The sequence below is a fragment of the Anthonomus grandis genome, chromosome 22, assembly GCF_022605725.1.
Source record: "Anthonomus grandis grandis chromosome 22, icAntGran1.3, whole genome shotgun sequence".
Classification (NCBI taxonomy): Eukaryota; Metazoa; Arthropoda; class Insecta; order Coleoptera; family Curculionidae; genus Anthonomus; species Anthonomus grandis.
In genome coordinates, this window is record NC_065567.1 from 28,292,150 (window position 1) to 28,313,979 (window position 21,830).

The 21,830-nt window shown below is 35.1% G+C and overlaps 1 protein-coding gene across 1 annotated transcript in view; it reads right to left on the bottom strand.

Annotated features, from left to right (window-relative positions):
* The window catches only part of LOC126748283 (lachesin-like), a 114,633-nt gene that overhangs the window by 22,251 nt on the left and 70,552 nt on the right, over window positions 1-21,830 (bottom strand). The window contains exons 3-6 of the mRNA XM_050457402.1: window positions 20,712-20,812; window positions 18,621-18,828; window positions 12,090-12,245; window positions 11,851-11,979 (exon numbers count right to left, since the gene is read on the bottom strand). Coding sequence (XP_050313359.1) covers window positions 11,851-11,979; window positions 12,090-12,245; window positions 18,621-18,828; window positions 20,712-20,812 — 594 coding nt within the window. The remainder of the gene's footprint in view (window positions 1-11,850; window positions 11,980-12,089; window positions 12,246-18,620; window positions 18,829-20,711; window positions 20,813-21,830) is intronic.

The window sequence follows — 21,830 nt, forward strand, 5'->3', positions numbered from 1 at the left end:
CAGTTATTTAAATTACGAAAGAAAACTTTAAATAATTCATTATTTTATAATGGAAAAATAAATTCGGTAGAAGTAAAATAATTCATTAATTTTTCAGCATGAACACTGATATAAAAGCCGGGACACGTTTACGGTTGTAACGAAATAATGTTTATTATGTACAGTGATTTAAATTACGTATAGGTAGTAGGAAGACCTTATTGTGAAATGTAGTAATGAAATAATAAAATGCAATGCAAGCGGAAAAATTAATTAACTCTTAAACAATGAATTCATTAATTATTGTTAGGCATACGAATTACTCACAATGTAAAGAACTGAAATAATAGGATCTAGGTTTTAGAGGTTATATTTGATATAATGAACTCTTTAAATATGAAGTACTGGTGACATCTTTATGTATTCTTATTATTATTTTCAATTATATTCTAAATCTTATAACGGTTATTTTCAATATCTTTCTTAGACAATCTTAATTTGTTACAAATTATATAGCCCGTAAACTAGAGAAATTATAAATTATTTTCAGTGAAAGGCTTACGTTATTTTTAACGTTAGCGGAATGGGATTTTTGCAAACTCTTGTTACTTTTTTATAAAACAAATGATAATGTTATCATATTTTTCTTAGGTAAAAAGAGTGCAATTTTACAATGATTCAAGCCGTAATAATAAAATAAAAATTTGCCTCAATTTACCCAAACAAATTCCATTAAATGCATGAATATCCATAAATGACATTCACTTGAAACAAACTTATACAGCTACAATTTAAAACTCATTTGGATTAACATATAGTCAATACCGTCAATAGAAAAAGAACATTACAAATTACATTTGAAAATCAATATGAATCCAAACAAAAATTTAACTAAATTAATATTTAATTTGACATATAGGATGAAGTAAATAAATTCATATACATTTGTGTAACTCGTGCACTAATGGACAAAGAAAAGGCGGTAAAACTTCAATTCAAGGACCAATAAAAGAGCGGAAATACAAACAATACTTTTCCTCTTAATGAGGGTGATTTTTCAAAGTGGCACCCCTAATATCAAACGTTACTAACTTAGATCGATCAAGTCCTAAGTTGACTCATCAGATTATGAGTAAATTATTGCATCGTATAATTTGATTAGGACATTTATATCTGGCATCTTCCCTAGACAATGCGTTACGTTACGAAGTTATTCCCACAAACTCCAGAAGTTCACTGATCGATACGTCGATGTGACTAATTCGACTTAATTTAACCCAGGGGCAAGATATTTAGTAGACACCCAATAAGTTAAAGCATCCGAGATTACCAACAACGCCTTAAATAGAGTATTAACGAAATAGCGTAGCGATGTGACGGTTTTACATTTATTTTATGCAAAGTTATTTTGGGTAAATGAGAATTTTGCCTGTTATAGTAGTATCCGGCGGGGAGCCCTTAAGGCTCACCCCCTATGGGGGGAGGGGGTTATCTGCTGTTGTTCGTAAATAAAGGTGATGTCATCAATAAAAATCAGCTTGACAAAAATGGCAGTGAGGGGGAGCACTCTTTAAGTGAGAAGCGAATTCCGGGGGTAAAAAGGCAAAGTTTTTAATAAATCGAGTTTTGCGAAACCCTTGCGGAACTGTACTTTCATAAAATGGGCTCGGGGTGTATAAAGAACCGATTTACTTTACTACTTCCACTCTTTTGGTTCTTACTCGAAAATCCCTTATCGTGTTAACAGGGCATCGGGAATACTTTCTTAAGAAAATATGGTATTTAGCTGCTGCTGCTTTTCTTATATATACTTTATAAGTCGAGAACGAAAAAGACAACAAAGTGCGGTTTTTACAGAACTTCATCAATATTGTTGCCAAGTTTCAAAATTTACCTGAAATAGAAGGAAAAAAATGATTTTCAAAGGTCGATTTCTCAAAAATTTTAAATGTAACACCCTGTACTTTTTAATTTCACATGAAAGCCTGTTAAATCCTCTTTCCGAAAATGTATAAATTGTCTTAAATTTATTATTTTTTTTACAGAGCCAATTTTAGTAAATGACAACTTTTTGAAAATTTTCCTTGTGATTGATGAACATTTTCTGGTAATTGCCTATGTATCGCTTTAGCATGATCATAATTAAATAATTTGCGCTATTGCCATGTCTATAAAAAGTATTTATTTTATGTATTAGGGTAATTGGAAGAAACTATTTTAGACGCTGTAGCTGACACTCCTACAACGAGTACTCGAAAATTAGCCGCTCAGCTTCATTCGTCCAAAACAATTGTACATATGGTACTTCAAGAACAACCGTTGTACCCATATCACTTACAAAAAGTGCATGAACTACTGCCCAGAGATTTTGCTCCTAGAATACACTTCGCAAACTCGCTGTTAGATCAGCAGCGAAATAACCCTAACTTTATCAGCACGATTCTTTTTACGGATGAAGCAGGGTTTACCAAAAATGGAATTGAAAGCTTACATAACTCACATGTATGGGCTGATGAAAATCCTCGTGATACTATTATTTCTCATCATCAACATCAATTCCAATCATTAAATATCTGGGCAGGAATTATTGGCAATTTTTTGATTGGGCCATTTGAACTGCCACCACGTTTGAGTTCCTCCAGAACAATCTTCCAGATTTATTAGAAGATTTACCCCTTGCAACCCGCCGAGATATGTATTTTTTGCATGATGGAGCCCCACCCCATTTTAGCCTTGCTGTAAGACACCACTTAAATAATACTTTTGAAAACCGTTGGATAGGTAGAGGAGGACCTGTTGCTTGGCCTCCTCGGTCTCCCGATCTAACGCCATTAGATTTTTATCTATGGGGTCACCTCAAAACCTTGGTGTATTCCACCCCAGTGGATACTCGGGAAGAACTGCTCCAAAGAATTACATTTCATTGTGATAATATAAAAAACAATCTTGGGTTATTGTGGCAAGTGCAGTAGTCCTCGATTCGTCGTGCCCACGAATGTATTAGAGTTCACGAAGCCCACGTCGAACCTACTTATGAAGCTTTTAATAATTAATTGTTTATTGCTTGTATTGAAGAATTTAACTTTTGTTTACATTTTTGGTTTTTGGCATTTTTTTGTAAATTGTTTTTAATTTAAAAACATACACTCATCATAGGTTTTTTTTTATAATTTTGTAGAAGTAATTTTTAGGATATGTATTATTTTAAATTAAATGACTTACATCGAAATTTCTCTGTTCTTTAAATAACTAGCGTACTTAAATCATTACAAAAAAAAAAAAATTGGCTCGTTTATTATTTTTTTTTTCCAAAACGATTCATTTTATCGATAATGAACAAGAGTACCTTTTTTTTAGCCTAGGGTTCAAGGTATCCAAATTTATTTTTTTTAGACTTTAACATACAGGGTGTTAAAAATATACGCATTAAAGTGTACAACCTAGTCCGCCCCTGGTAAAGTAAACAACGTAAATGTATTTTAAGAGATGCCTAATAGTGTTCATCACCTAAAATTTTTGTTTAAATTCTACCAGATAGTTTAAAAGTAATTTATGAAAAACCAATTTCTAGCAGCGTCCTTTAGGAGGCTGTATCTTCGTAAAGAAGGCCTGTAGGATTTTTTTTTATAGGAACGTTCGGTATTATTTTTCGATGTTCTACCTGAATCCGAGAGATTTCCCACATAAACCGGGACACCCTGTATAATGAAATAATTTATATAATCTAAATAAGAATTTTCAAAGATTTCCGTTGAGAAATATTTAAGTTCTGAACATTTTGTAAATTGTAATTGTTCAAGGTGAAACACTAACATCACTTTTTGGATTTAAACGAAATTTCTGCTGTTTATTTAAGATCCAGTTTACGCTTGCGCACCGCTATGAATCATCAATTACATTCATTAAAATAATAATACGTAAAAAGAAGTAATTCTCCTAGAAGCAAAATCTTTATGCTTTCTCGCGATAATAAATTGTAGTCTATGGATGTAGGGGTAATAAATAACGGGGGCAATATTCCTACTTGGAGCAATATGTTCAAAACGGTTTTAAAAAAACCGGTAAATCATAAAATATTCTTACGAAATCCCGTTAGATATTTTAAGTTTGACATAAATTCAAGTAAAATTACCATTCCATTGAATTTACGCCCTTTGCTCGAATAATTTTAAATAAACCGGCTTGTTTATACAAATAAGTAATTTAATTTATTTCCTTGAAAAGAGAGCACACGGAACCGTTTAACGTATTATAAAAACAAATAGACGGTTATTTAGTGAAGGTAATACAAGGCAAAATTGCATTTTGTGCACATCCGACGAGATAACAAAGCACTGCTTCCCTTTTATGCGGAACTTTTTCGAAGGCGTACCCGTAATCGCTTTTTTATTAAATGAACGCCTCTAATGCGTTTTTAACTAAATGTCATTCATACCGCATCGCTTAATTCCCGAGTCTTTTTATATTATGTCATAATAATAAACGAAACAATACAGACTGTAAGAATTACCATAAAGTCCAAAACGATTAATATTCAAAATGTAATCAATTTAATACCGCTGCTTGGTCCATTATACCAGCATTTGATTTGAAAACCAAATTGCTGGTGACATGTACAGATTTTCCCATGGAATTCACTGTGACAACGCGGATGCCCTTAGCTATGAATGTCTTTATCAGCAAATTGCGCTTAACACGATAAGGGCTGGTTTTGGAGTTTAATATTTTATCTTAGTTGAATATTTGTTTTTATTCATAATGACATCTACTGGAAACTCTCTAATTTTTTTTTTAATTGAGTCGGATTGTCACTTAATTATTTCCCATCAATTTCATGAAAATAATCCATCATATTGTCACTTGTTTCACGTTTTTCGCAATTTTTTGTTTTTTAATTTAATTAAATTTGCTTTATTTTTCGGTACGTTGTTAATATATCGGAGGTATTTAGTGAGAGCTTTATTCTCGCACATGAAATATACCCGTATAATACCGTAAATATGTCCCATGCACCAAAATGAAGCAGCACCGATCCGATCAGGATCGATTGATATATACTACGTTATGAAAAATTGCGGATGTTTTGAATTTGCGTGCCTTGTTATGGACATCTAGCCGTATTGTACCGAGTTATATCCGTATTTTCAAACTGATCCATCGATATATTTTTTTTTATTATTCAAATCGGAATTTAAATTTAATTAGCAACCACACTCTTCGCACATGTCTTTATTTTAATTAGTTGGTTTAGTATTTACGTAGGCTGCATAGGTAATTTTTTTAAAATTTAAGGCTTGTCTTATTTATTTTTTTTTATATAAGAGGGTGTTAAATTGACTCTCTTTTTTGCTTCTCTCCGTAAAAACGAAGACTAAGATTTTCAAGAGGCATTTGGACATTCCGCTATGGGATTCGGCACCCGTCTTCATTCTGGTTGGTGGATTTGAGTAAGGTTTTTTTGGAAAAAAATAAGTTTTAAAATGCTTATAAATTGAAAATGACTCATTGGAAATTCTTAAAAGTTTTTATTTAGGTTCTTGATATTATTTGATAAGACACATATTACATCAGCGTTTTATAAAAATGCTCATCACTTAAATATTAATCATTGGCACTTTTTAGACAGTTGTAATTATGTTCTGTACATCATTTGATAAAATGCTTATTTCAACGTTTTTAAAATATATATAAAATAATAATTCATAATAAAAGAATTTTTGTCCCAAAAAATAAAAAATTATCATAACTTAAGCTTTTTTTAATGGAAATTTTTGAAAATTTAAAGTTAGATTATATAATTTATTTTTTTAGACACCTATATCAGCATTTCTCAAAATATTTGCAAATATTGAAAAAAATTAATAATTTTTTGACAGAAAAATGTTTTTCAGAAAATGTATTAAAATGCTTAAAAATCAAAAATTTCTCTTCTAACTAGAACTTCCTAAAAGTCTGTAACTAAATTCTCTATATATATATATTTTTTTTTTAATGGTTAACACAAGCACAAGAGGAAAGTCCTATGTCACTCTTTGAGTGGTGGTGCGACGATATTTGTGGGAATTTATCTTGAATCGCTGTAGGTTGAATGCGTCGGGAAATATGTGAAATGGAAGCCCGTTCCACAATACAGCGACGTCCTTGGGGTAGGCAGGTGGACTCGATGTTGATGAGCCGCAACTGCTAGACGCGTCCTTCTTGCCAGAACAGCCCTGAGTGGAATCAGGCCTGCCAGCTCAGAGGAGCACGTACCGTGATAATAACGGTAGAATAAACAGAGACCAGCCACCTTTCTCCTGTGCTCCAGACTATCCAGACTCTTTGTCAGTTATGGTTTGTCTATAAGCCGAATAGCTCTCTTCTGTATAGAATCCAGCTTGGGTGCAGAGCTCCAGACATGCGAGCAATACTCGAGGGAAGGGCGTATTTGAGCCCTATAAAGGGTCAGCAGCTGTTCTGGTGTATACAGTTTTTTCGTTTTGAAAAGCACTCCGAGTTTTTTGGAAGCCGCCCTGGCGACCTCGGCAACGTGGTCATGCCAGGACACACTGTTGGTGACCTCGACTCCTAGAAGATGTAAAAATGAATTCATTGGCAATGTTTTCCCTGCCATAACCAGCTCCGGGCCACCAAGGTTAATCTTCATCGTAAATACTGCAGCCTGCGTTTTTTTAGCGTTAAAATTGACCAAATTATTACCGCCCCACTCCAAGATTGCTCTAATATCGTTGTTGGTTGAAGCTACTTGTTGCTGCCTAAGATTCTGAGAACTTGCGGCTGTCATTGGTTTGGTGGACTTAAATATGGAAATAAGTGTGCTATCGTCCGCAAAGCTGTAGATTGGATTGACAGTGGTTCCTAGCAAATCGTCGATATATATCAAGAAAAGGGTGGGGGATAGAATGCATCCTTGAGGGACTCCAGCGTCAATGTTAAATTTGTCGGAGAGGTATCCATCGACGGCTACTTGGATTGTTCGTTATTCAAGAAAACTTTTGATCCAATTCAATAACGAGTTTTGTATGCCGATTGTGGAGAGCTTGGTTAGTAGTCCCTCATGCCATGGAAATGTCAAGAGCGACTGAGCGGGACTCGCCGTGGTTCTTCATGGCCTCCGTCCACAAGTGTGTGACGTAGGCCAGAAGATCGCCGGTGGATCTAAGCTTTCGGAAGCCGTATTGATGATCGCTGATTAGTCCAGATGATTCCAGATATCTTAACAGTTGTTGGTTGACTGCTTTCTCCATAATCTTTGATATTATTGGAACTAGTGCAATCGGGCGATAATTGGAGGGCATCGTCTTTTTACCCTTTTTGGGTACAGCTTGCACTCGAGCAGTTTTCCAGCTTGTTGGAAATTGGCCCTGCTTATACGATGCCGTGAACAGTCTACATAAGGACAACGTTTTAGTATTATGGCTGGAATTCCATCGGGTCCAGAAGGTTTGTTGGTGTCTACGCTTTTAAGAATTTTATTTATAATTCGTTGGGGAAACGAAATTTCTCCCATCGATGAATTCATCCTTGGCAAATATGGCGGTGTTTTGCCTTGCTAGTGCAGAGTAGAATTGGACGCGAGGAATTTACCCATGGTAAGGATTATATAAACTAAATATTTATTATGTTATATTATTACGTACTAAATACAAACGTTACAAACGTTGAAAATAATTTAAACGTTACAAACGTTTAAATTATTTTCCAAGTCCAGGCAGTCAAGTTGTAGATTTCAGGCACTTCAATTAAAATTATGCCTCAAATGCCTGGAATAATTAAATTATTGATGACGTTTCAATTTAAATGATTTTACAATTCCAGGCAGTCAAGCTGTAAATTTCGGGCACTTTAATTAAAATTGTGACTCAAATTCCTGGAATAATTAATTAATGAATTTATTAATGACGTTACAAACCTTTAAATTATTTTACAATTCCAGGTAGTAGAGCTGTAAATTTTAGGCATTTTAATTAAAATTAACTCAAATGCCTGGAATAATTAATTAATTAAATTATCAATGACGTTACAATTTAAATTAATTTACAATTCCAGGCAGTCGAGCTGTAAGTTTTAGGCATTTTAATTAAAATTATGACTCAAATGCCTGCAATAATTAATTAATGAATTTATTAATGACGTTACAAACGTTTAAATTATTTTCCAAGTCCAGGCAGTCAACTTGTAGATTTCAGGCACTTCAATTAAAATTATGCCTCAAATGCCTGGAATAATTAATTTATTGATGACGTTTCAATTTAAATGATTTTACAATTCCAGGCAGTCGAGCTGTAAATTTCGGGCACTTTAATTAAAATTGTGACTCAAATTCCTGGAATAATTAATTAATGAATTTATTAATTACGTTACAAAATAAATTATTTTTCAATTCCAGGCAGTCGAGCTGTAAGTTTCAGGCACTTTAATAATTAAAATTATGACTCAAATTCTTGAACTAATTAATTAACGAATTTATTAACAGCTATAAATTCATGATTAAGTTAAGAATTCCTGGAGTGTCACTGGAGTCATCGAGACACACCTCCATGAACCTTATATGTCTTTTAATGATATAAGCAAACACTCCAAAGTTCTTAACATATATTAAAATGATGCTCAGCATTCGCTGGACCCATGTTTCACCTTTAATTCAGAGATACAAAACGTCTTCTTAAATTATAAACTCCTAGACTTACCCTAAGTCATTGATACATACCTCCATGGACCTTAATTGATATGGGCAGACATTTTGCCTCATAAGCGTAAAAGTTCTTAAGATATTTTAAAATGGTCTTCAGCATGTGCTGGACCAATGTAAAAATTTGCATCACACGCTTCTCATCCTGAAGCCAATGCAAGACATTTTTTTAAAAGACAAAACATAGGGGGGTCTCGGATAGGTAGGTAAACAATAGGGAAAAAATTGAAAACTGAATTAACTGAACATAAAATGTGCCGTTACAAATAAAATATGCTCCTTTAAATTACCATACTCCTAATTCCGTCGCTTAACTAAAAACGTCTTTTTATGTTAATTGAAGGGTTGAAAAGCATAGGCTCGGATGTTCCCATTTGAAAATCCTGATTGCACCTTTGCGCGTTCCTCGTTCACAAATCTGCTCGTAGAAGACACGACGGAACAGGGCGGATTACCGATACTACGATGTTCCGTGATTCAAGTGGCTGTAACTCTGTAGTCCTACCCTTAAGTTTGGAAAGTGTCATAACGGCTCGGGGATGTATTGTCTGCCGCTCGACGATGGATATAAATGTTCTAATCACATTATACGATGCGATAATCAGGTCATATTTGTCGTGCGGTCTAATAAAAGTTGGATGATGCAGCCGGGGAGCACATTCTCCCTGTTACGATCCTATCTGGGGTTAACCTTCGTTTAACAACCTCATATTTTCGTTAAGTAGCCATGAAACTTTTTAACTGTTATTTGCCTCGTTGGGTACTTTTTTTCACTCTTGAGGATTCTGCATCTTGTACATGTTTAGGGCCATTAATTTAATAGAAATTAGTTTTGAAAACACTTTTTTGCTGCGTATATTTAATGCACCATATGTGTCTTTATTCGGTACATTTAAATTTTTATTTTATTCCAGGCAGTTGAGAAGTTTCGTATTTTACAGAACAGATTTCATTAAGTGGCTAATCAATTTAACTAGACAAGTTATGAAAAATCGTTTTTTTTTTCACTTTTTGTGCATTTATTTGAAAAGCTTTGAAATAGGCATCTAATCAAATAAGTTAAGAAATTTAGGTATTAATTTAGCTTCTGAGTATGCCATACAATTTTTTATAAAAATACTAATCAATTTTGGCGTAATAACCCGGAATTTACTCTTGAGGGTTTTGAATCTTACACATACCAATGGTGATTTTTTTTTTGCATGAAACATTATTGTAACTATTTACGACCTTAATTAATGACCTTAAAAGTGCTGAAAATCGTGGCAGTCAGAAAGTTTCCAAGACGAGAACACTTTTTGTTGATATATTTACCAAGTGTATAATTTCCTTGAAAGCCAGTTACTGAACTTTTTTACGTTCGGCGAACGAACTTTTCAAATTAAAGAGTTTCATTTTTTTTTGTAAGCCACGATGTTGATTTTTACCCTGAGTAATAGTTTGTTTACTTTTGACTAATGAAATTAACCCAATTTATTTAACGTTCCTTTATAGTTCAATCGGTTGTTTTAACAATTGTTAATGCCCTTGCTTCACTCGTTTGTAGCCTTAAAATTATTCGGTTTTAAATAGCCAAAATCGCCCCAAAAAAATTTCTTTGGCATTTTTTTATCGCGCAAACGTGTCATTTTTGATCAATAATATTTAAATAAAAACCACAAAACAGGTAAAAACACTAACGGTAAATACTCGCCTATATACAGGGTGTTCCTTAAAGACATGCCATGTGATTCCTGGACCCATTTTAAGAAAAAAAGTTCCTATAAACATATGTCCTAAACGTCTTAACTTTTGAGATAGAGGCTGTTAAAGTTTTCAAAAAAAATCAGTTAATTTATAATAACTTAAGCAATATTGCAGATATTTTTATGTGCATGTATTCTATGCATCAAGACGCATTTCTCTGATGTACAAAAAAAATATTTTCTCTATCAGTGGCGTCCCTACAGGTCTTCTATTGAATATTTTTAGTGAAAAAATACTACGTCACTACTTTTCCTGAAAATAAAAATTATTTTTAAAATTCTCAATCACTTTTTAGCATTGCATATGTTCATAAAAACTTTTTTTCCTAAAATGAGTCCAGGAATCACCCCCATAAATATTAGCACCTCTTAAAGGAACAATTTGTCTAATTTTTTAAATTTAATTTACACCTAACCCTAAGAATAATACCTCTTTAGCATAACTTCTTAATAAAAACCTAATAAATATCCTTGATTAATCAAGGATTTTTCAATTTAAATAACTTTTAGACTTTACATAACACACCTCAATAAACAGTCCTATAGTTCAATTGGAAAACGAATAGTAAAAACGAATGAATGACTGAATGATAAATCAAAATAAATATACAAACATGCATTAGCATAAGCCACTCAACGGTATTGCGGCGTAAAGTTTCTTGCACAATTTAACATTAAAATGAACTTACCCAGCAGCGACAGTCTTTGTTAAAGAGCAATAAAGACACAAAGAAGTTCCCCGGCTAAACATGCTGTTTAACTAATATTATCCCGCGTGTCCCGGAAAACAATGGTCTGTTTTATTCTCCCTTCCCGCCCATTCCTCCCTTCGCCCTCACCCTCCCTCCCTCCCTCCTTCTCTGATGCATTGGAAAACTTTTCCAGTTCCAACAACTTACTCCCTCCCGTTTGCTCCCATAATGGGGAACAACGGCCATCTGCACGCTACGTAGACCACACGTAACGATCTAAAATTGTATATGAGCCGTGAAAATTTCTCTTAACTAATTGCACATCATCGTTTACACCGCAAGTACCTAAATTTACCTCAAACTGTTCATCTTAATAACAGTAACAAAAATCTTATGCATAACTTTAATGGATCTGATTAGCAATTTCTTATAATAAATTTGTCGTTGTATTGGACGAGCGATATCTAAACAAACGCCATAATAATTCTTTTTTGGGGCCATAAATGCCCCCCGAAAGTGACTTTAGCATCCCTTCGGGACAACACAAAACAAATGGCTATAAAATAGAGTGTAGTTGCTGTAGCAGCAGTACGTCTATTCTATTGTTAGCAGATATATTCCCTCGCATGTAACGTTGGAATACAGTTTCTATATTGTTAAAGCTTAATTTATACTTGGCAAGTATAACGAGAGATTGAATTGGAAATCTGAAGAAGTTATGATCAAAGAATTATTTACTTACATTGTACTTTAAGTTGTATTCTCTTACTAATTGACGGTGGGACACCATTTGATGCAATACATAAATAAACTCCCATGTGTAGTCGGCTCACTTTTGTTATAAACAATATCTCACCATCGACCACGTTAACTGCAAATTAAATAAAGAACCTCAAAGTAAAATAAATATTCACAATAAAACACTAAATATGTTACTAACGTGGTCTACTGGCATGCCAAAAATATGGATTGCTTGGTTACCATTCTCTCCATTATGACGTATGTCTTCTCCATCCTCCCTTCTCCACATGACATACGGTTCCGGATATCCGGTCGCCTTACATACTAAACTCACATTAGTTGCCTCTAAAACTACCATATCTGCACTTGTCTCTCTGTCTATTATACTTGGAGGAACTAAAAATAAAAAAAACCATACAATAAATATAATTATTGGCATAGAATATTTTGGCAGCAAAATAACATGGCCTTCAAAGTTTGGGTTTTTTTTGCTTTTTCGGGTATACCCACACGAATCGATTTTTTTCAGAATTTTTTTTTTTCGAATTTCAACTAACTATACCAGCGGCTTGATCCCATCACCTACAACACGAAAACACCGGGTTATAATGAGTTTCGAGAAAAACTAAGGGAGTTATGGCACTTTGAAAATGCGAAAAATCGATTTTCTTTAAACTCGAAAATCGCTATAGAAATCCCTATCAGCGGCTTATTCCCATCACCTACATCACGAAAACACCGGATTATAACGAAATTCGACCAGAACAAGTGGAATTATAGCACTTTGAAAATTCGGAAAAAAGTCAATTTTCGACCCCGTTTTTGAGCCCAAAAATGGGCCACAAAAATGCGAGATCTCAGCTAATATGGGAGCTACGACCTTGCGGATGGTCTCGTTGGATTCAGAAGGACGAAACTAAGTCAAAACCGTTGGAATTATCCCGATAGTGCCCATAGAAGCCGAGATATGGACCTCCAAAGTTCGGGATTTTTCATTTTTAGGGTATACCCCCCCGTATCGAATTTTTCACCAAAAATTGATTTTTTTCGAATTTCAACTAACTATACCAGCGGCTTGATCCCATCACCTACAACACGAAAACACCGGGTTATAATAAGTTTCGAGAAAAACTAAGGGAGTTATGGCACTTTGAAAATGCGAAAAATCGATTTTCTTTAAACTCGAAAATCGCTATAGAAATCCCTATCAGCGGCTTATTCCCATCACCTACATCACGAAAACACCGGATTATAACGAAATTCGACCAGAACAAGTGGAATTATAGCACTTTGAAAATTCGGAAAAAAGTCAATTTTCGACCACGTTTTTGAGCCCAAAAATGGGTCCTAAAAATGCGAGATCTCAGCTATTATGGGAGCTACGACCTTGCGGATGGTCTCGTTGGATTCAGAAGGGCGAAACTAAGTCAAAACCGTTGGAATTTTCCCGATAGGGCCCATAGAAGCCGAGATATAGACCTCCAAAGTTTGGGATTTCTCATTTTTAGGGTATACCCCCCCGTATCGAATTTTTCACCAAAAATTGATTTTTTTCGAATTTGAACTAACTATACCAGCGGCTTGTTCCCATCACCTACAACACGAAAACACCGGGTTATAATGAGTTTCGAGAAAAACTAAGGGAGTTATAGCACTTTGAAAATGCGAAAAATCGATTTTCTTTAAACCCGAAAATAGCTATAGAAACCCCTATCAGGGGCTTATTCCCATCACCTACATTACGAAAACACCGGATTATAACGGAATTCGACCAGAACAAGTGGAATTATAGCACTTTGAAAATTCGGAAAAAAGTCAATTTTCGACCCCGTTTTTGAGCCCAAAAATGGGCTACAAAAATGCGAGATCTCAGCTAATATAGGAGCTACGACCTTGCGGATGGTCTCGTTGGATTCAGAAGGGCGAAACTAAGTCAAAACCGTTGGAATTTTCCCGATAGGGCCCATAGAAGCCGAGATATGGACCTCCAAAGTTTGGGATTTCTCATTTTTAGGGTATACCCCCCCGTATCGAATTTTTCACCAAAAATTGATTTTTTTCGAATTTGAACTAACTATACCAGCGGCTTGTTCCCATCACCTACAACACGAAAACACCGGGTTATAATGAGTTTCGAGAAAAACTAAGGGAGTTATAGCACTTTGAAAATGCGAAAAATCGATTTTCTTTAAACCCGAAAATAGCTATAGAAACCCCTATCAGGGGCTTATTCCCATCACCTACATTACGAAAACACCGGATTATAACGGAATTCGACCAGAACAAGTGGAATTATAGCACTTTGAAAATTCGGAAAAAAGTCAATTTTCGACCCCGTTTTTGAGCCCAAAAATGGGCTACAAAAATGCGAGATCTCAGCTAATATAGGAGCTACGACCTTGCGGATGGTCTCGTTGGATTCAGAAGGGCGAAACTAAGTCAAAACCGTTGGAATTTTCCCGATAGGGCCCATAGAAGCCGAGATATAGACCTCCAAAGTTCGGGATTTTTCATTTTTAGGGTATACCCCCCCGTATCGAATTTTTCACCAAAAATTGATTTTTTTCGAATTTCAACTAACTATACCAGCGGCTTGATCCCATCACCTACAACACGAAAACACCGGGTTATAATAAGTTTCGAGAAAAACTAAGGGAGTTATGGCACTTTGAAAATGCGAAAAATCGATTTTCTTTAAACTCGAAAATCGCTATAGAAATCCCTATCAGCGGCTTATTCCCATCACCTACATCACGAAAACACCGGATTATAACGAAATTCGACCAGAACAAGTGGAATTATAGCACTTTGAAAATTCGGAAAAAAGTCAATTTTCGACCCCGTTTTTGAGCCCAAAAATGGGCCACAAAAATGCGAGATCTCAGCTAATATGGGAGCTACGACCTTGCGGATGGTCTCGTTGGATTCAGAAGGACGAAACTAAGTCAAAACCGTTGGAATTATCCCGATAGTGCCCATAGAAGCCGAGATATGGACCTCCAAAGTTCGGGATTTTTCATTTTTAGGGTATACCCCCCCGTATCGAATTTTTCACCAAAAATTGATTTTTTTCGAATTTCAACTAACTATACCAGCGGCTTGATCCCATCACCTACAACACGAAAACACCGGGTTATAATAAGTTTCGAGAAAAACTAAGGGAGTTATGGCACTTTGAAAATGCGAAAAATCGATTTTCTTTAAACTCGAAAATCGCTATAGAAATCCCTATCAGCGGCTTATTCCCATCACCTACATCACGAAAACACCGGATTATAACGAAATTCGACCAGAACAAGTGGAATTATAGCACTTTGAAAATTCGGAAAAAAGTCAATTTTCGACCACGTTTTTGAGCCCAAAAATGGGTCCTAAAAATGCGAGATCTCAGCTATTATGGGAGCTACGACCTTGCGGATGGTCTCGTTGGATTCAGAAGGGCGAAACTAAGTCAAAACCGTTGGAATTTTCCCGATAGGGCCCATAGAAGCCGAGATATAGACCTCCAAAGTTTGGGATTTCTCATTTTTAGGGTATACCCCCCCGTATCGAATTTTTCACCAAAAATTGATTTTTTTCGAATTTGAACTAACTATACCAGCGGCTTGTTCCCATCACCTACAACACGAAAACACCGGGTTATAATGAGTTTCGAGAAAAACTAAGGGAGTTATAGCACTTTGAAAATGCGAAAAATCGATTTTCTTTAAACCCGAAAATAGCTATAGAAACCCCTATCAGGGGCTTATTCCCATCACCTACATTACGAAAACACCGGATTATAACGGAATTCGACCAGAACAAGTGGAATTATAGCACTTTGAAAATTCGGAAAAAAGTCAATTTTCGACCCCGTTTTTGAGCCCAAAAATGGGCTACAAAAATTCGAGATCTCAGCTAATATGGGAGCTACGACCTTGCGGGTGGTCTCGTTGGATTCAGAAGGACGAAACTAAGTCAAAACCGTTGGAATTTTCCCGATAGGGCCCATAGAAGCCGAGATATAGACCTCCAAAGTTTGGGATTTCTCATTTTTAGGGTATACCCCCCCGTATCGAATTTTTCACCAAAAATTGATTTTTTTCGAATTTGAACTAACTATACCAGCGGCTTGTTCCCATCACCTACAACACGAAAACACCGGGTTATAATGAGTTTCGAGAAAAACTAAGGGAGTTATAGCACTTTGAAAATGCGAAAAATCGATTTTCTTTAAACCCGAAAATAGCTATAGAGACCCCTATCAGGGGCTTATTCCCATCACCTACATTACGAAAACACCGGATTATAACGAAATTCGACCAGAACAAGTGGAATTATAGCACTTTGAAAATTCGGAAAAAAGTCAATTTTCGACCCCGTTTTTGAGCCCAAAAATGGGCCACAAAAATGCGAGATCTCAGCTAATATGGGAGCTACGACCTTGCGGATGGTCTCGTTGGATTCAGAAGGACGAAACTAAGTCAAAACCGTTGGAATTATCCCGATAGTGCCCATAGAAGCCGAGATATGGACCTCCAAAGTTCGGGATTTTTCATTTTTAGGGTATACCCCCCCGTATCGAATTTTTCACCAAAAATTGATTTTTTTCGAATTTCAACTAACTATACCAGCGGCTTGATCCCATCACCTACAACACGAAAACACCGGGTTATAATAAGTTTCGAGAAAAACTAAGGGAGTTATGGCACTTTGAAAATGCGAAAAATCGATTTTCTTTAAACTCGAAAATCGCTATAGAAATCCCTATCAGCGGCTTATTCCCATCACCTACATCACGAAAACACCGGATTATAACGAAATTCGACCAGAACAAGTGGAATTATAGCACTTTGAAAATTCGGAAAAAAGTCAATTTTCGACCCCGTTTTTGAGCCCAAAAATGGGCTACAAAAATTCGAGATCTCAGCTAATATGGGAGCTACGACCTTGCAGGTGGTCTCGTTGGATTCAGAAGGACGAAACTAAGTCAAAACCGTTGGAATTTTCCCGATAGGGCCCATAGAAGCCGAGATATAGACCTCCAAAGTTTGGGATTTCTCATTTTTAGGGTATACCCCCCCGTATCGAATTTTTCACCAAAAATTGATTTTTTTCGAATTTGAACTAACTATACCAGCGGCTTGTTCCCATCACCTACAACACGAAAACACCGGGTTATAATGAGTTTCGAGAAAAACTAAGGGAGTTATAGCACTTTGAAAATGCGAAAAATCGATTTTCTTTAAACCCGAAAATAGCTATAGAAACCCCTATCAGGGGCTTATTCCCATCACCTACATTACGAAAACACCGGATTATAACGGAATTCGACCAGAACAAGTGGAATTATAGCACTTTGAAAATTCGGAAAAAAGTCAATTTTCGACCCCGTTTTTGAGCCCAAAAATGGGCTACAAAAATGCGAGATCTCAGCTAATATAGGAGCTACGACCTTGCGGATGGTCTCGTTGGATTCAGAAGGGCGAAACTAAGTCAAAACCGTTGGAATTTTCCCGATAGGGCCCATAGAAGCCGAGATATGGACCTCCAAAGTTTGGGATTTTTCATTTTTAGGGTATACCCCCCCGTATCGAATTTTTCACCAAAAATTGATTTTTTTCGAATTTGAACTAACTATACCAGCGGCTTGTTCCCATCACCTACAACACGAAAACACCGGGTTATAATGAGTTTCGAGAAAAACTAAGGGAGTTATAGCACTTTGAAAATGCGAAAAATCGATTTTCTTTAAACCCGAAAATAGCTATAGAAACCCCTATCAGGGGCTTATTCCCATCACCTACATTACGAAAACACCGGATTATAACGGAATTCGACCAGAACAAGTGGAATTATAGCACTTTGAAAATTCGGAAAAAAGTCAATTTTCGACCCCGTTTTTGAGCCCAAAAATGGGCTACAAAAATGCGAGATCTCAGCTAATATAGGAGCTACGACCTTGCGGATGGTCTCGTTGGATTCAGAAGGGCGAAACTAAGTCAAAACCGTTGGAATTTTCCCGATAGGGCCCATAGAAGCCGAGATATGGACCTCCAAAGTTTGGGATTTCTCATTTTTAGGGTATACCCCCCCCGTATCGAATTTTTCACCAAAAATTGATTTTTTTCGAATTTGAACTAACTATACCAGCGGCTTGTTCCCATCACCTACAACACGAAAACACCGGGTTATAATGAGTTTCGAGAAAAACTAAGGGAGTTATGGCACTTTGAAAATGCGAAAAATCGATTTTCTTTAAACCCGAAAATAGCTATAGAAAACCCTACCAGGGGCTTATTCCCATCACCTACATTACGAAAACACCGGATTATAACGGAATTCGACCAGAACAAGTGGAATAATAGCACTTTGAAAATTCGGAAAAAAGTCAATTTTCGACCCCGTTTTTGAGCCCAAAAATGGGCCACAAAAATGCGAGATCTCAGCTAATATGGGAGCTACGACTTTGCGGATGGTCTCGTTGGATTCAGAAGGACGAAACTAAGTCAAAACCGTTAGAATTTTCCAGATCGGACCGGTAGAAGCCGAGATATCGACCTTCAAAGTTTGGGTTTTTCCGTTTTTCGGGTATACCCCGTTTCAAATTTTGAATAATTGATTTTTTTTCGAAATTAAACGTACTATAAAATAAATTATACCAGCATCTTCTTTAGATCACCTACATTATGAAAACACCGGGTTATATAAGGATTCGAGCAGAATTAAGGGAATGAGAGCAAAGTATTTTTTAAGAATTAAATAAATATCAATAAAGTTTAGCTAACTTACCCACAACTTGTAAATAGCCCTTCCTAGACCTCATAGGATCAGTATTAACTTGACACATATACCACCCCCGATCGACCTCTTGGACATTTTTGATATGCAAATACCATGATCGATGATCGTTATACGACACTGATATGCGAGGGTTCTGAGTGATCACGTTGTGATGGATGGACAATATCGTTTGGGTGTCCACCCTCACCCAAGCCACCTGAAACGAAACACCCCTAATTTAATATTAAATCAAGATTTATATAAACGAGGAGAAAAAAAAAACACATTTCGTATAATGCAGCCTCGTTATTATTTGAATGTGACCCCAATTCTTTCCCTGGCAAGGCCAATTAAAATGATGAACTGTATTCTTTCTTTTTTTTTGTCTTAATGAATAGTATATTAATTGTAAGTACTAACTGTAATTTTTTTCATTGGTAATGAAGAGAGGTAATGCTCCCGCCATTTATTTTAAATAAAGACTCACATCTCACTGAATAAACCCGAAATTATAATTAATGGAATATTTAAGATTTCGTTCGGGGGCCTTAAGATAAAAGGAGATGTTTAATGAATTTTGATGATTTGTTAAGGAATTCTTGGTATTTGTCCCTGTTTTAAAAAAAAACAGCTGGCAATAATTAAGCTTGCGTTAAAATTAGCTGTATGGTGATTTTAATCGTGAATTTTAAGTATGCCAATGAAATTCTTTATTAGGATCTTAGTTTTATTAAAATTAAAAATTCACTTAAAAATAGCAAATAATCAAGTTATAAAAGGTAGTTATTTATATTTCCTTGCGTTTATGCGAAAGTTACTCGGGAAAGTAATTATAAAACCGTAGTAGTTGGCATCTCATCGTGTTGAAATACTCAAGATTTCCCAAAGAAAGAACAAATCGAGCGCCATAACAACAATCCATTTTTATTTTATAATAGGGCGTCTTTGTGTGAAAAGATGAGTTGTATATTGTGGCAATTTGCACGTGAAAAGAAACGACGGATTGTTTGTTCGTTTGTTCGTTCTGCATTTTACATTAAAAATATTCATAACCGGGTGCATTAGAATAATAATTTATTGTGAAGCTCTTTAATGGTTCGCCATTGTTTTCGCCCCCCCCCCTCCCCCTGCCATCCCTTTTATCGGGTGTTATTTGTTCATTTTACCTAATGGGATTGATAATTTTCTATACATAATGTTTTAACATTTCAATGCTTTAAATTATAAACTAATTTCATAACACCGTTTTCGCATTCGCCAAAATCGCACCGAATTAAAGTGAATAAACTTTAATTCTATTGTGCATTTATTACGTTTACTCGAATTAATCGAGTTATAATTACCGTCACCATGTTTTTTATATTTTCTTTATGTAAATGGTAATGAGGTAAAAAGTGCAATGTTTTATGAAAAAAAATTTCTTTGAAGTTCTGAAGATGGTGATAAAATATTCTGAAACGTCCGCAAAAATTACTTGGTTTTCTTTTAATTATGATCAATTCAACTCGTGTCTAATTTTCCTACTTTTAGGCATGGATATCCATTTAAGACCCACCTATTGTAATGACCATTTTAGTAACAAAATTCTGTACTTTTCCTACTTAATTTTTTTTTTAATTTAAATTACCTAGGAAAAACACAATTTTTCGTTCATTCAGGTTACTAATTATTTTTTAATTTATTAATAATATTAAGATCCAAGAGTAACTGTGTACACGTATATTGATTCAATAATAGAATACAAAAAATAATTTTGTAAGTAAATTCAGTGGTAAACTAAGTAGCAGGTGGCTAGAGCCAAAATACGTTAAATCTTTAAGATTTGTCTCCCCAGCATAGATTAACCACTGAGCTAAACTAATGATAATAATTTAAAAAAGCAGGTGGCTTGCACCGAGTATATTTCAGCAAGGAGAACGATAAATCTCGTAGCCGTTCTAAATCCCGGTTTGCGAGCCGTCCGCAATATTAAATATATATCCGTGAGCAGCAGTTGCTACTCTACTCTCCTCTCAACTACCACTACTACATCTATAAACATCTGGCTTTAAACCAATATGACTGATTAATTAATTATTTCGCCCTTTAAGCCTATCTTACCTTACAGCTTTTAAGGTTATCCACGACGCAGGCGAGCAAAGCGTCTCTGCCTACGGTCACTGTTACGTTGGGAATTGGCTCTGTGAACCGGGGTAAAGCATCTGCAACAATAGCACCGAACAGTTAGTTGTGTTGTAGTTAAGCCTTGCGTCTAATTAGAATTGAAATTCAAAAAGGAAATACAAATTACTAACATGAGAACTTGCTAATGCACGCTCAGCTACTCGACGACGCCCTAACTTCTTCACCTAATGTTCATCTTTAGCTTGATTATTAACCTACTTTTGCTTGATGACTTTAGATGTACGATTATGTGTTCGGTCTTAACCTTTTTATTCGCTTTATTTCGTTTACATGATTAAAATTCAACGTCAAAGTTAAGACCCTATAACATGCTTGATTGTACTTAAAAATAGATAACTAGGTTGTGATAGTCTTTTATTTCTTTTAGGCAATTGAAGAAAAAATTTTAAAAAAAAACCCTGAATTTCCTACAAAGAATTTAAGGATTATCAGTTGTCTTGAAAAAAAAAAATTAAAAACTAAGTAATTATTAATTTAATGTATATTGACTGAAGTATCTTTAGTTACCCATTAACTGCAAGAATGGACTACTTTTTCAACTTTAATTATTAATTGCCTGGGATTTAAACTACAATATTTTTATGCTTTATTTATTCTAGGCAATTAAAGAAAAAAATGCCCTAAGCTGCCTAAAATAAATAATTGATTGTTAATTATTTGACAAAAAAATAGATGCGATAATTGTTTATTTATTTCAGGCAATTGAAGAAAAAATTCCTAAATTGTCTGAAGAAATTGATAATTATCATTTAGCCTGAAAGAAAATACAAACCACGTTATGATCATTTTTTTACTTAGTCCAGGAAATTAAACAAAAAAACTAGTTATTAACATTTGCCTGAAAAAACACCAGGACAGCGTTAATATAAATTTTTTTTTAGGCAAAAAAAATTAAGAAATCCTGAACTGCTTCGAACAAACTAAATTGTTTCTCAATTTTCTGAAAAAATAGAAAACTACATCGTGATAATTTTTTTATTTATTTCAGACCAGTAAAAAAATCTCTCAACTGCCTGAAATAACCTAGTGATTATC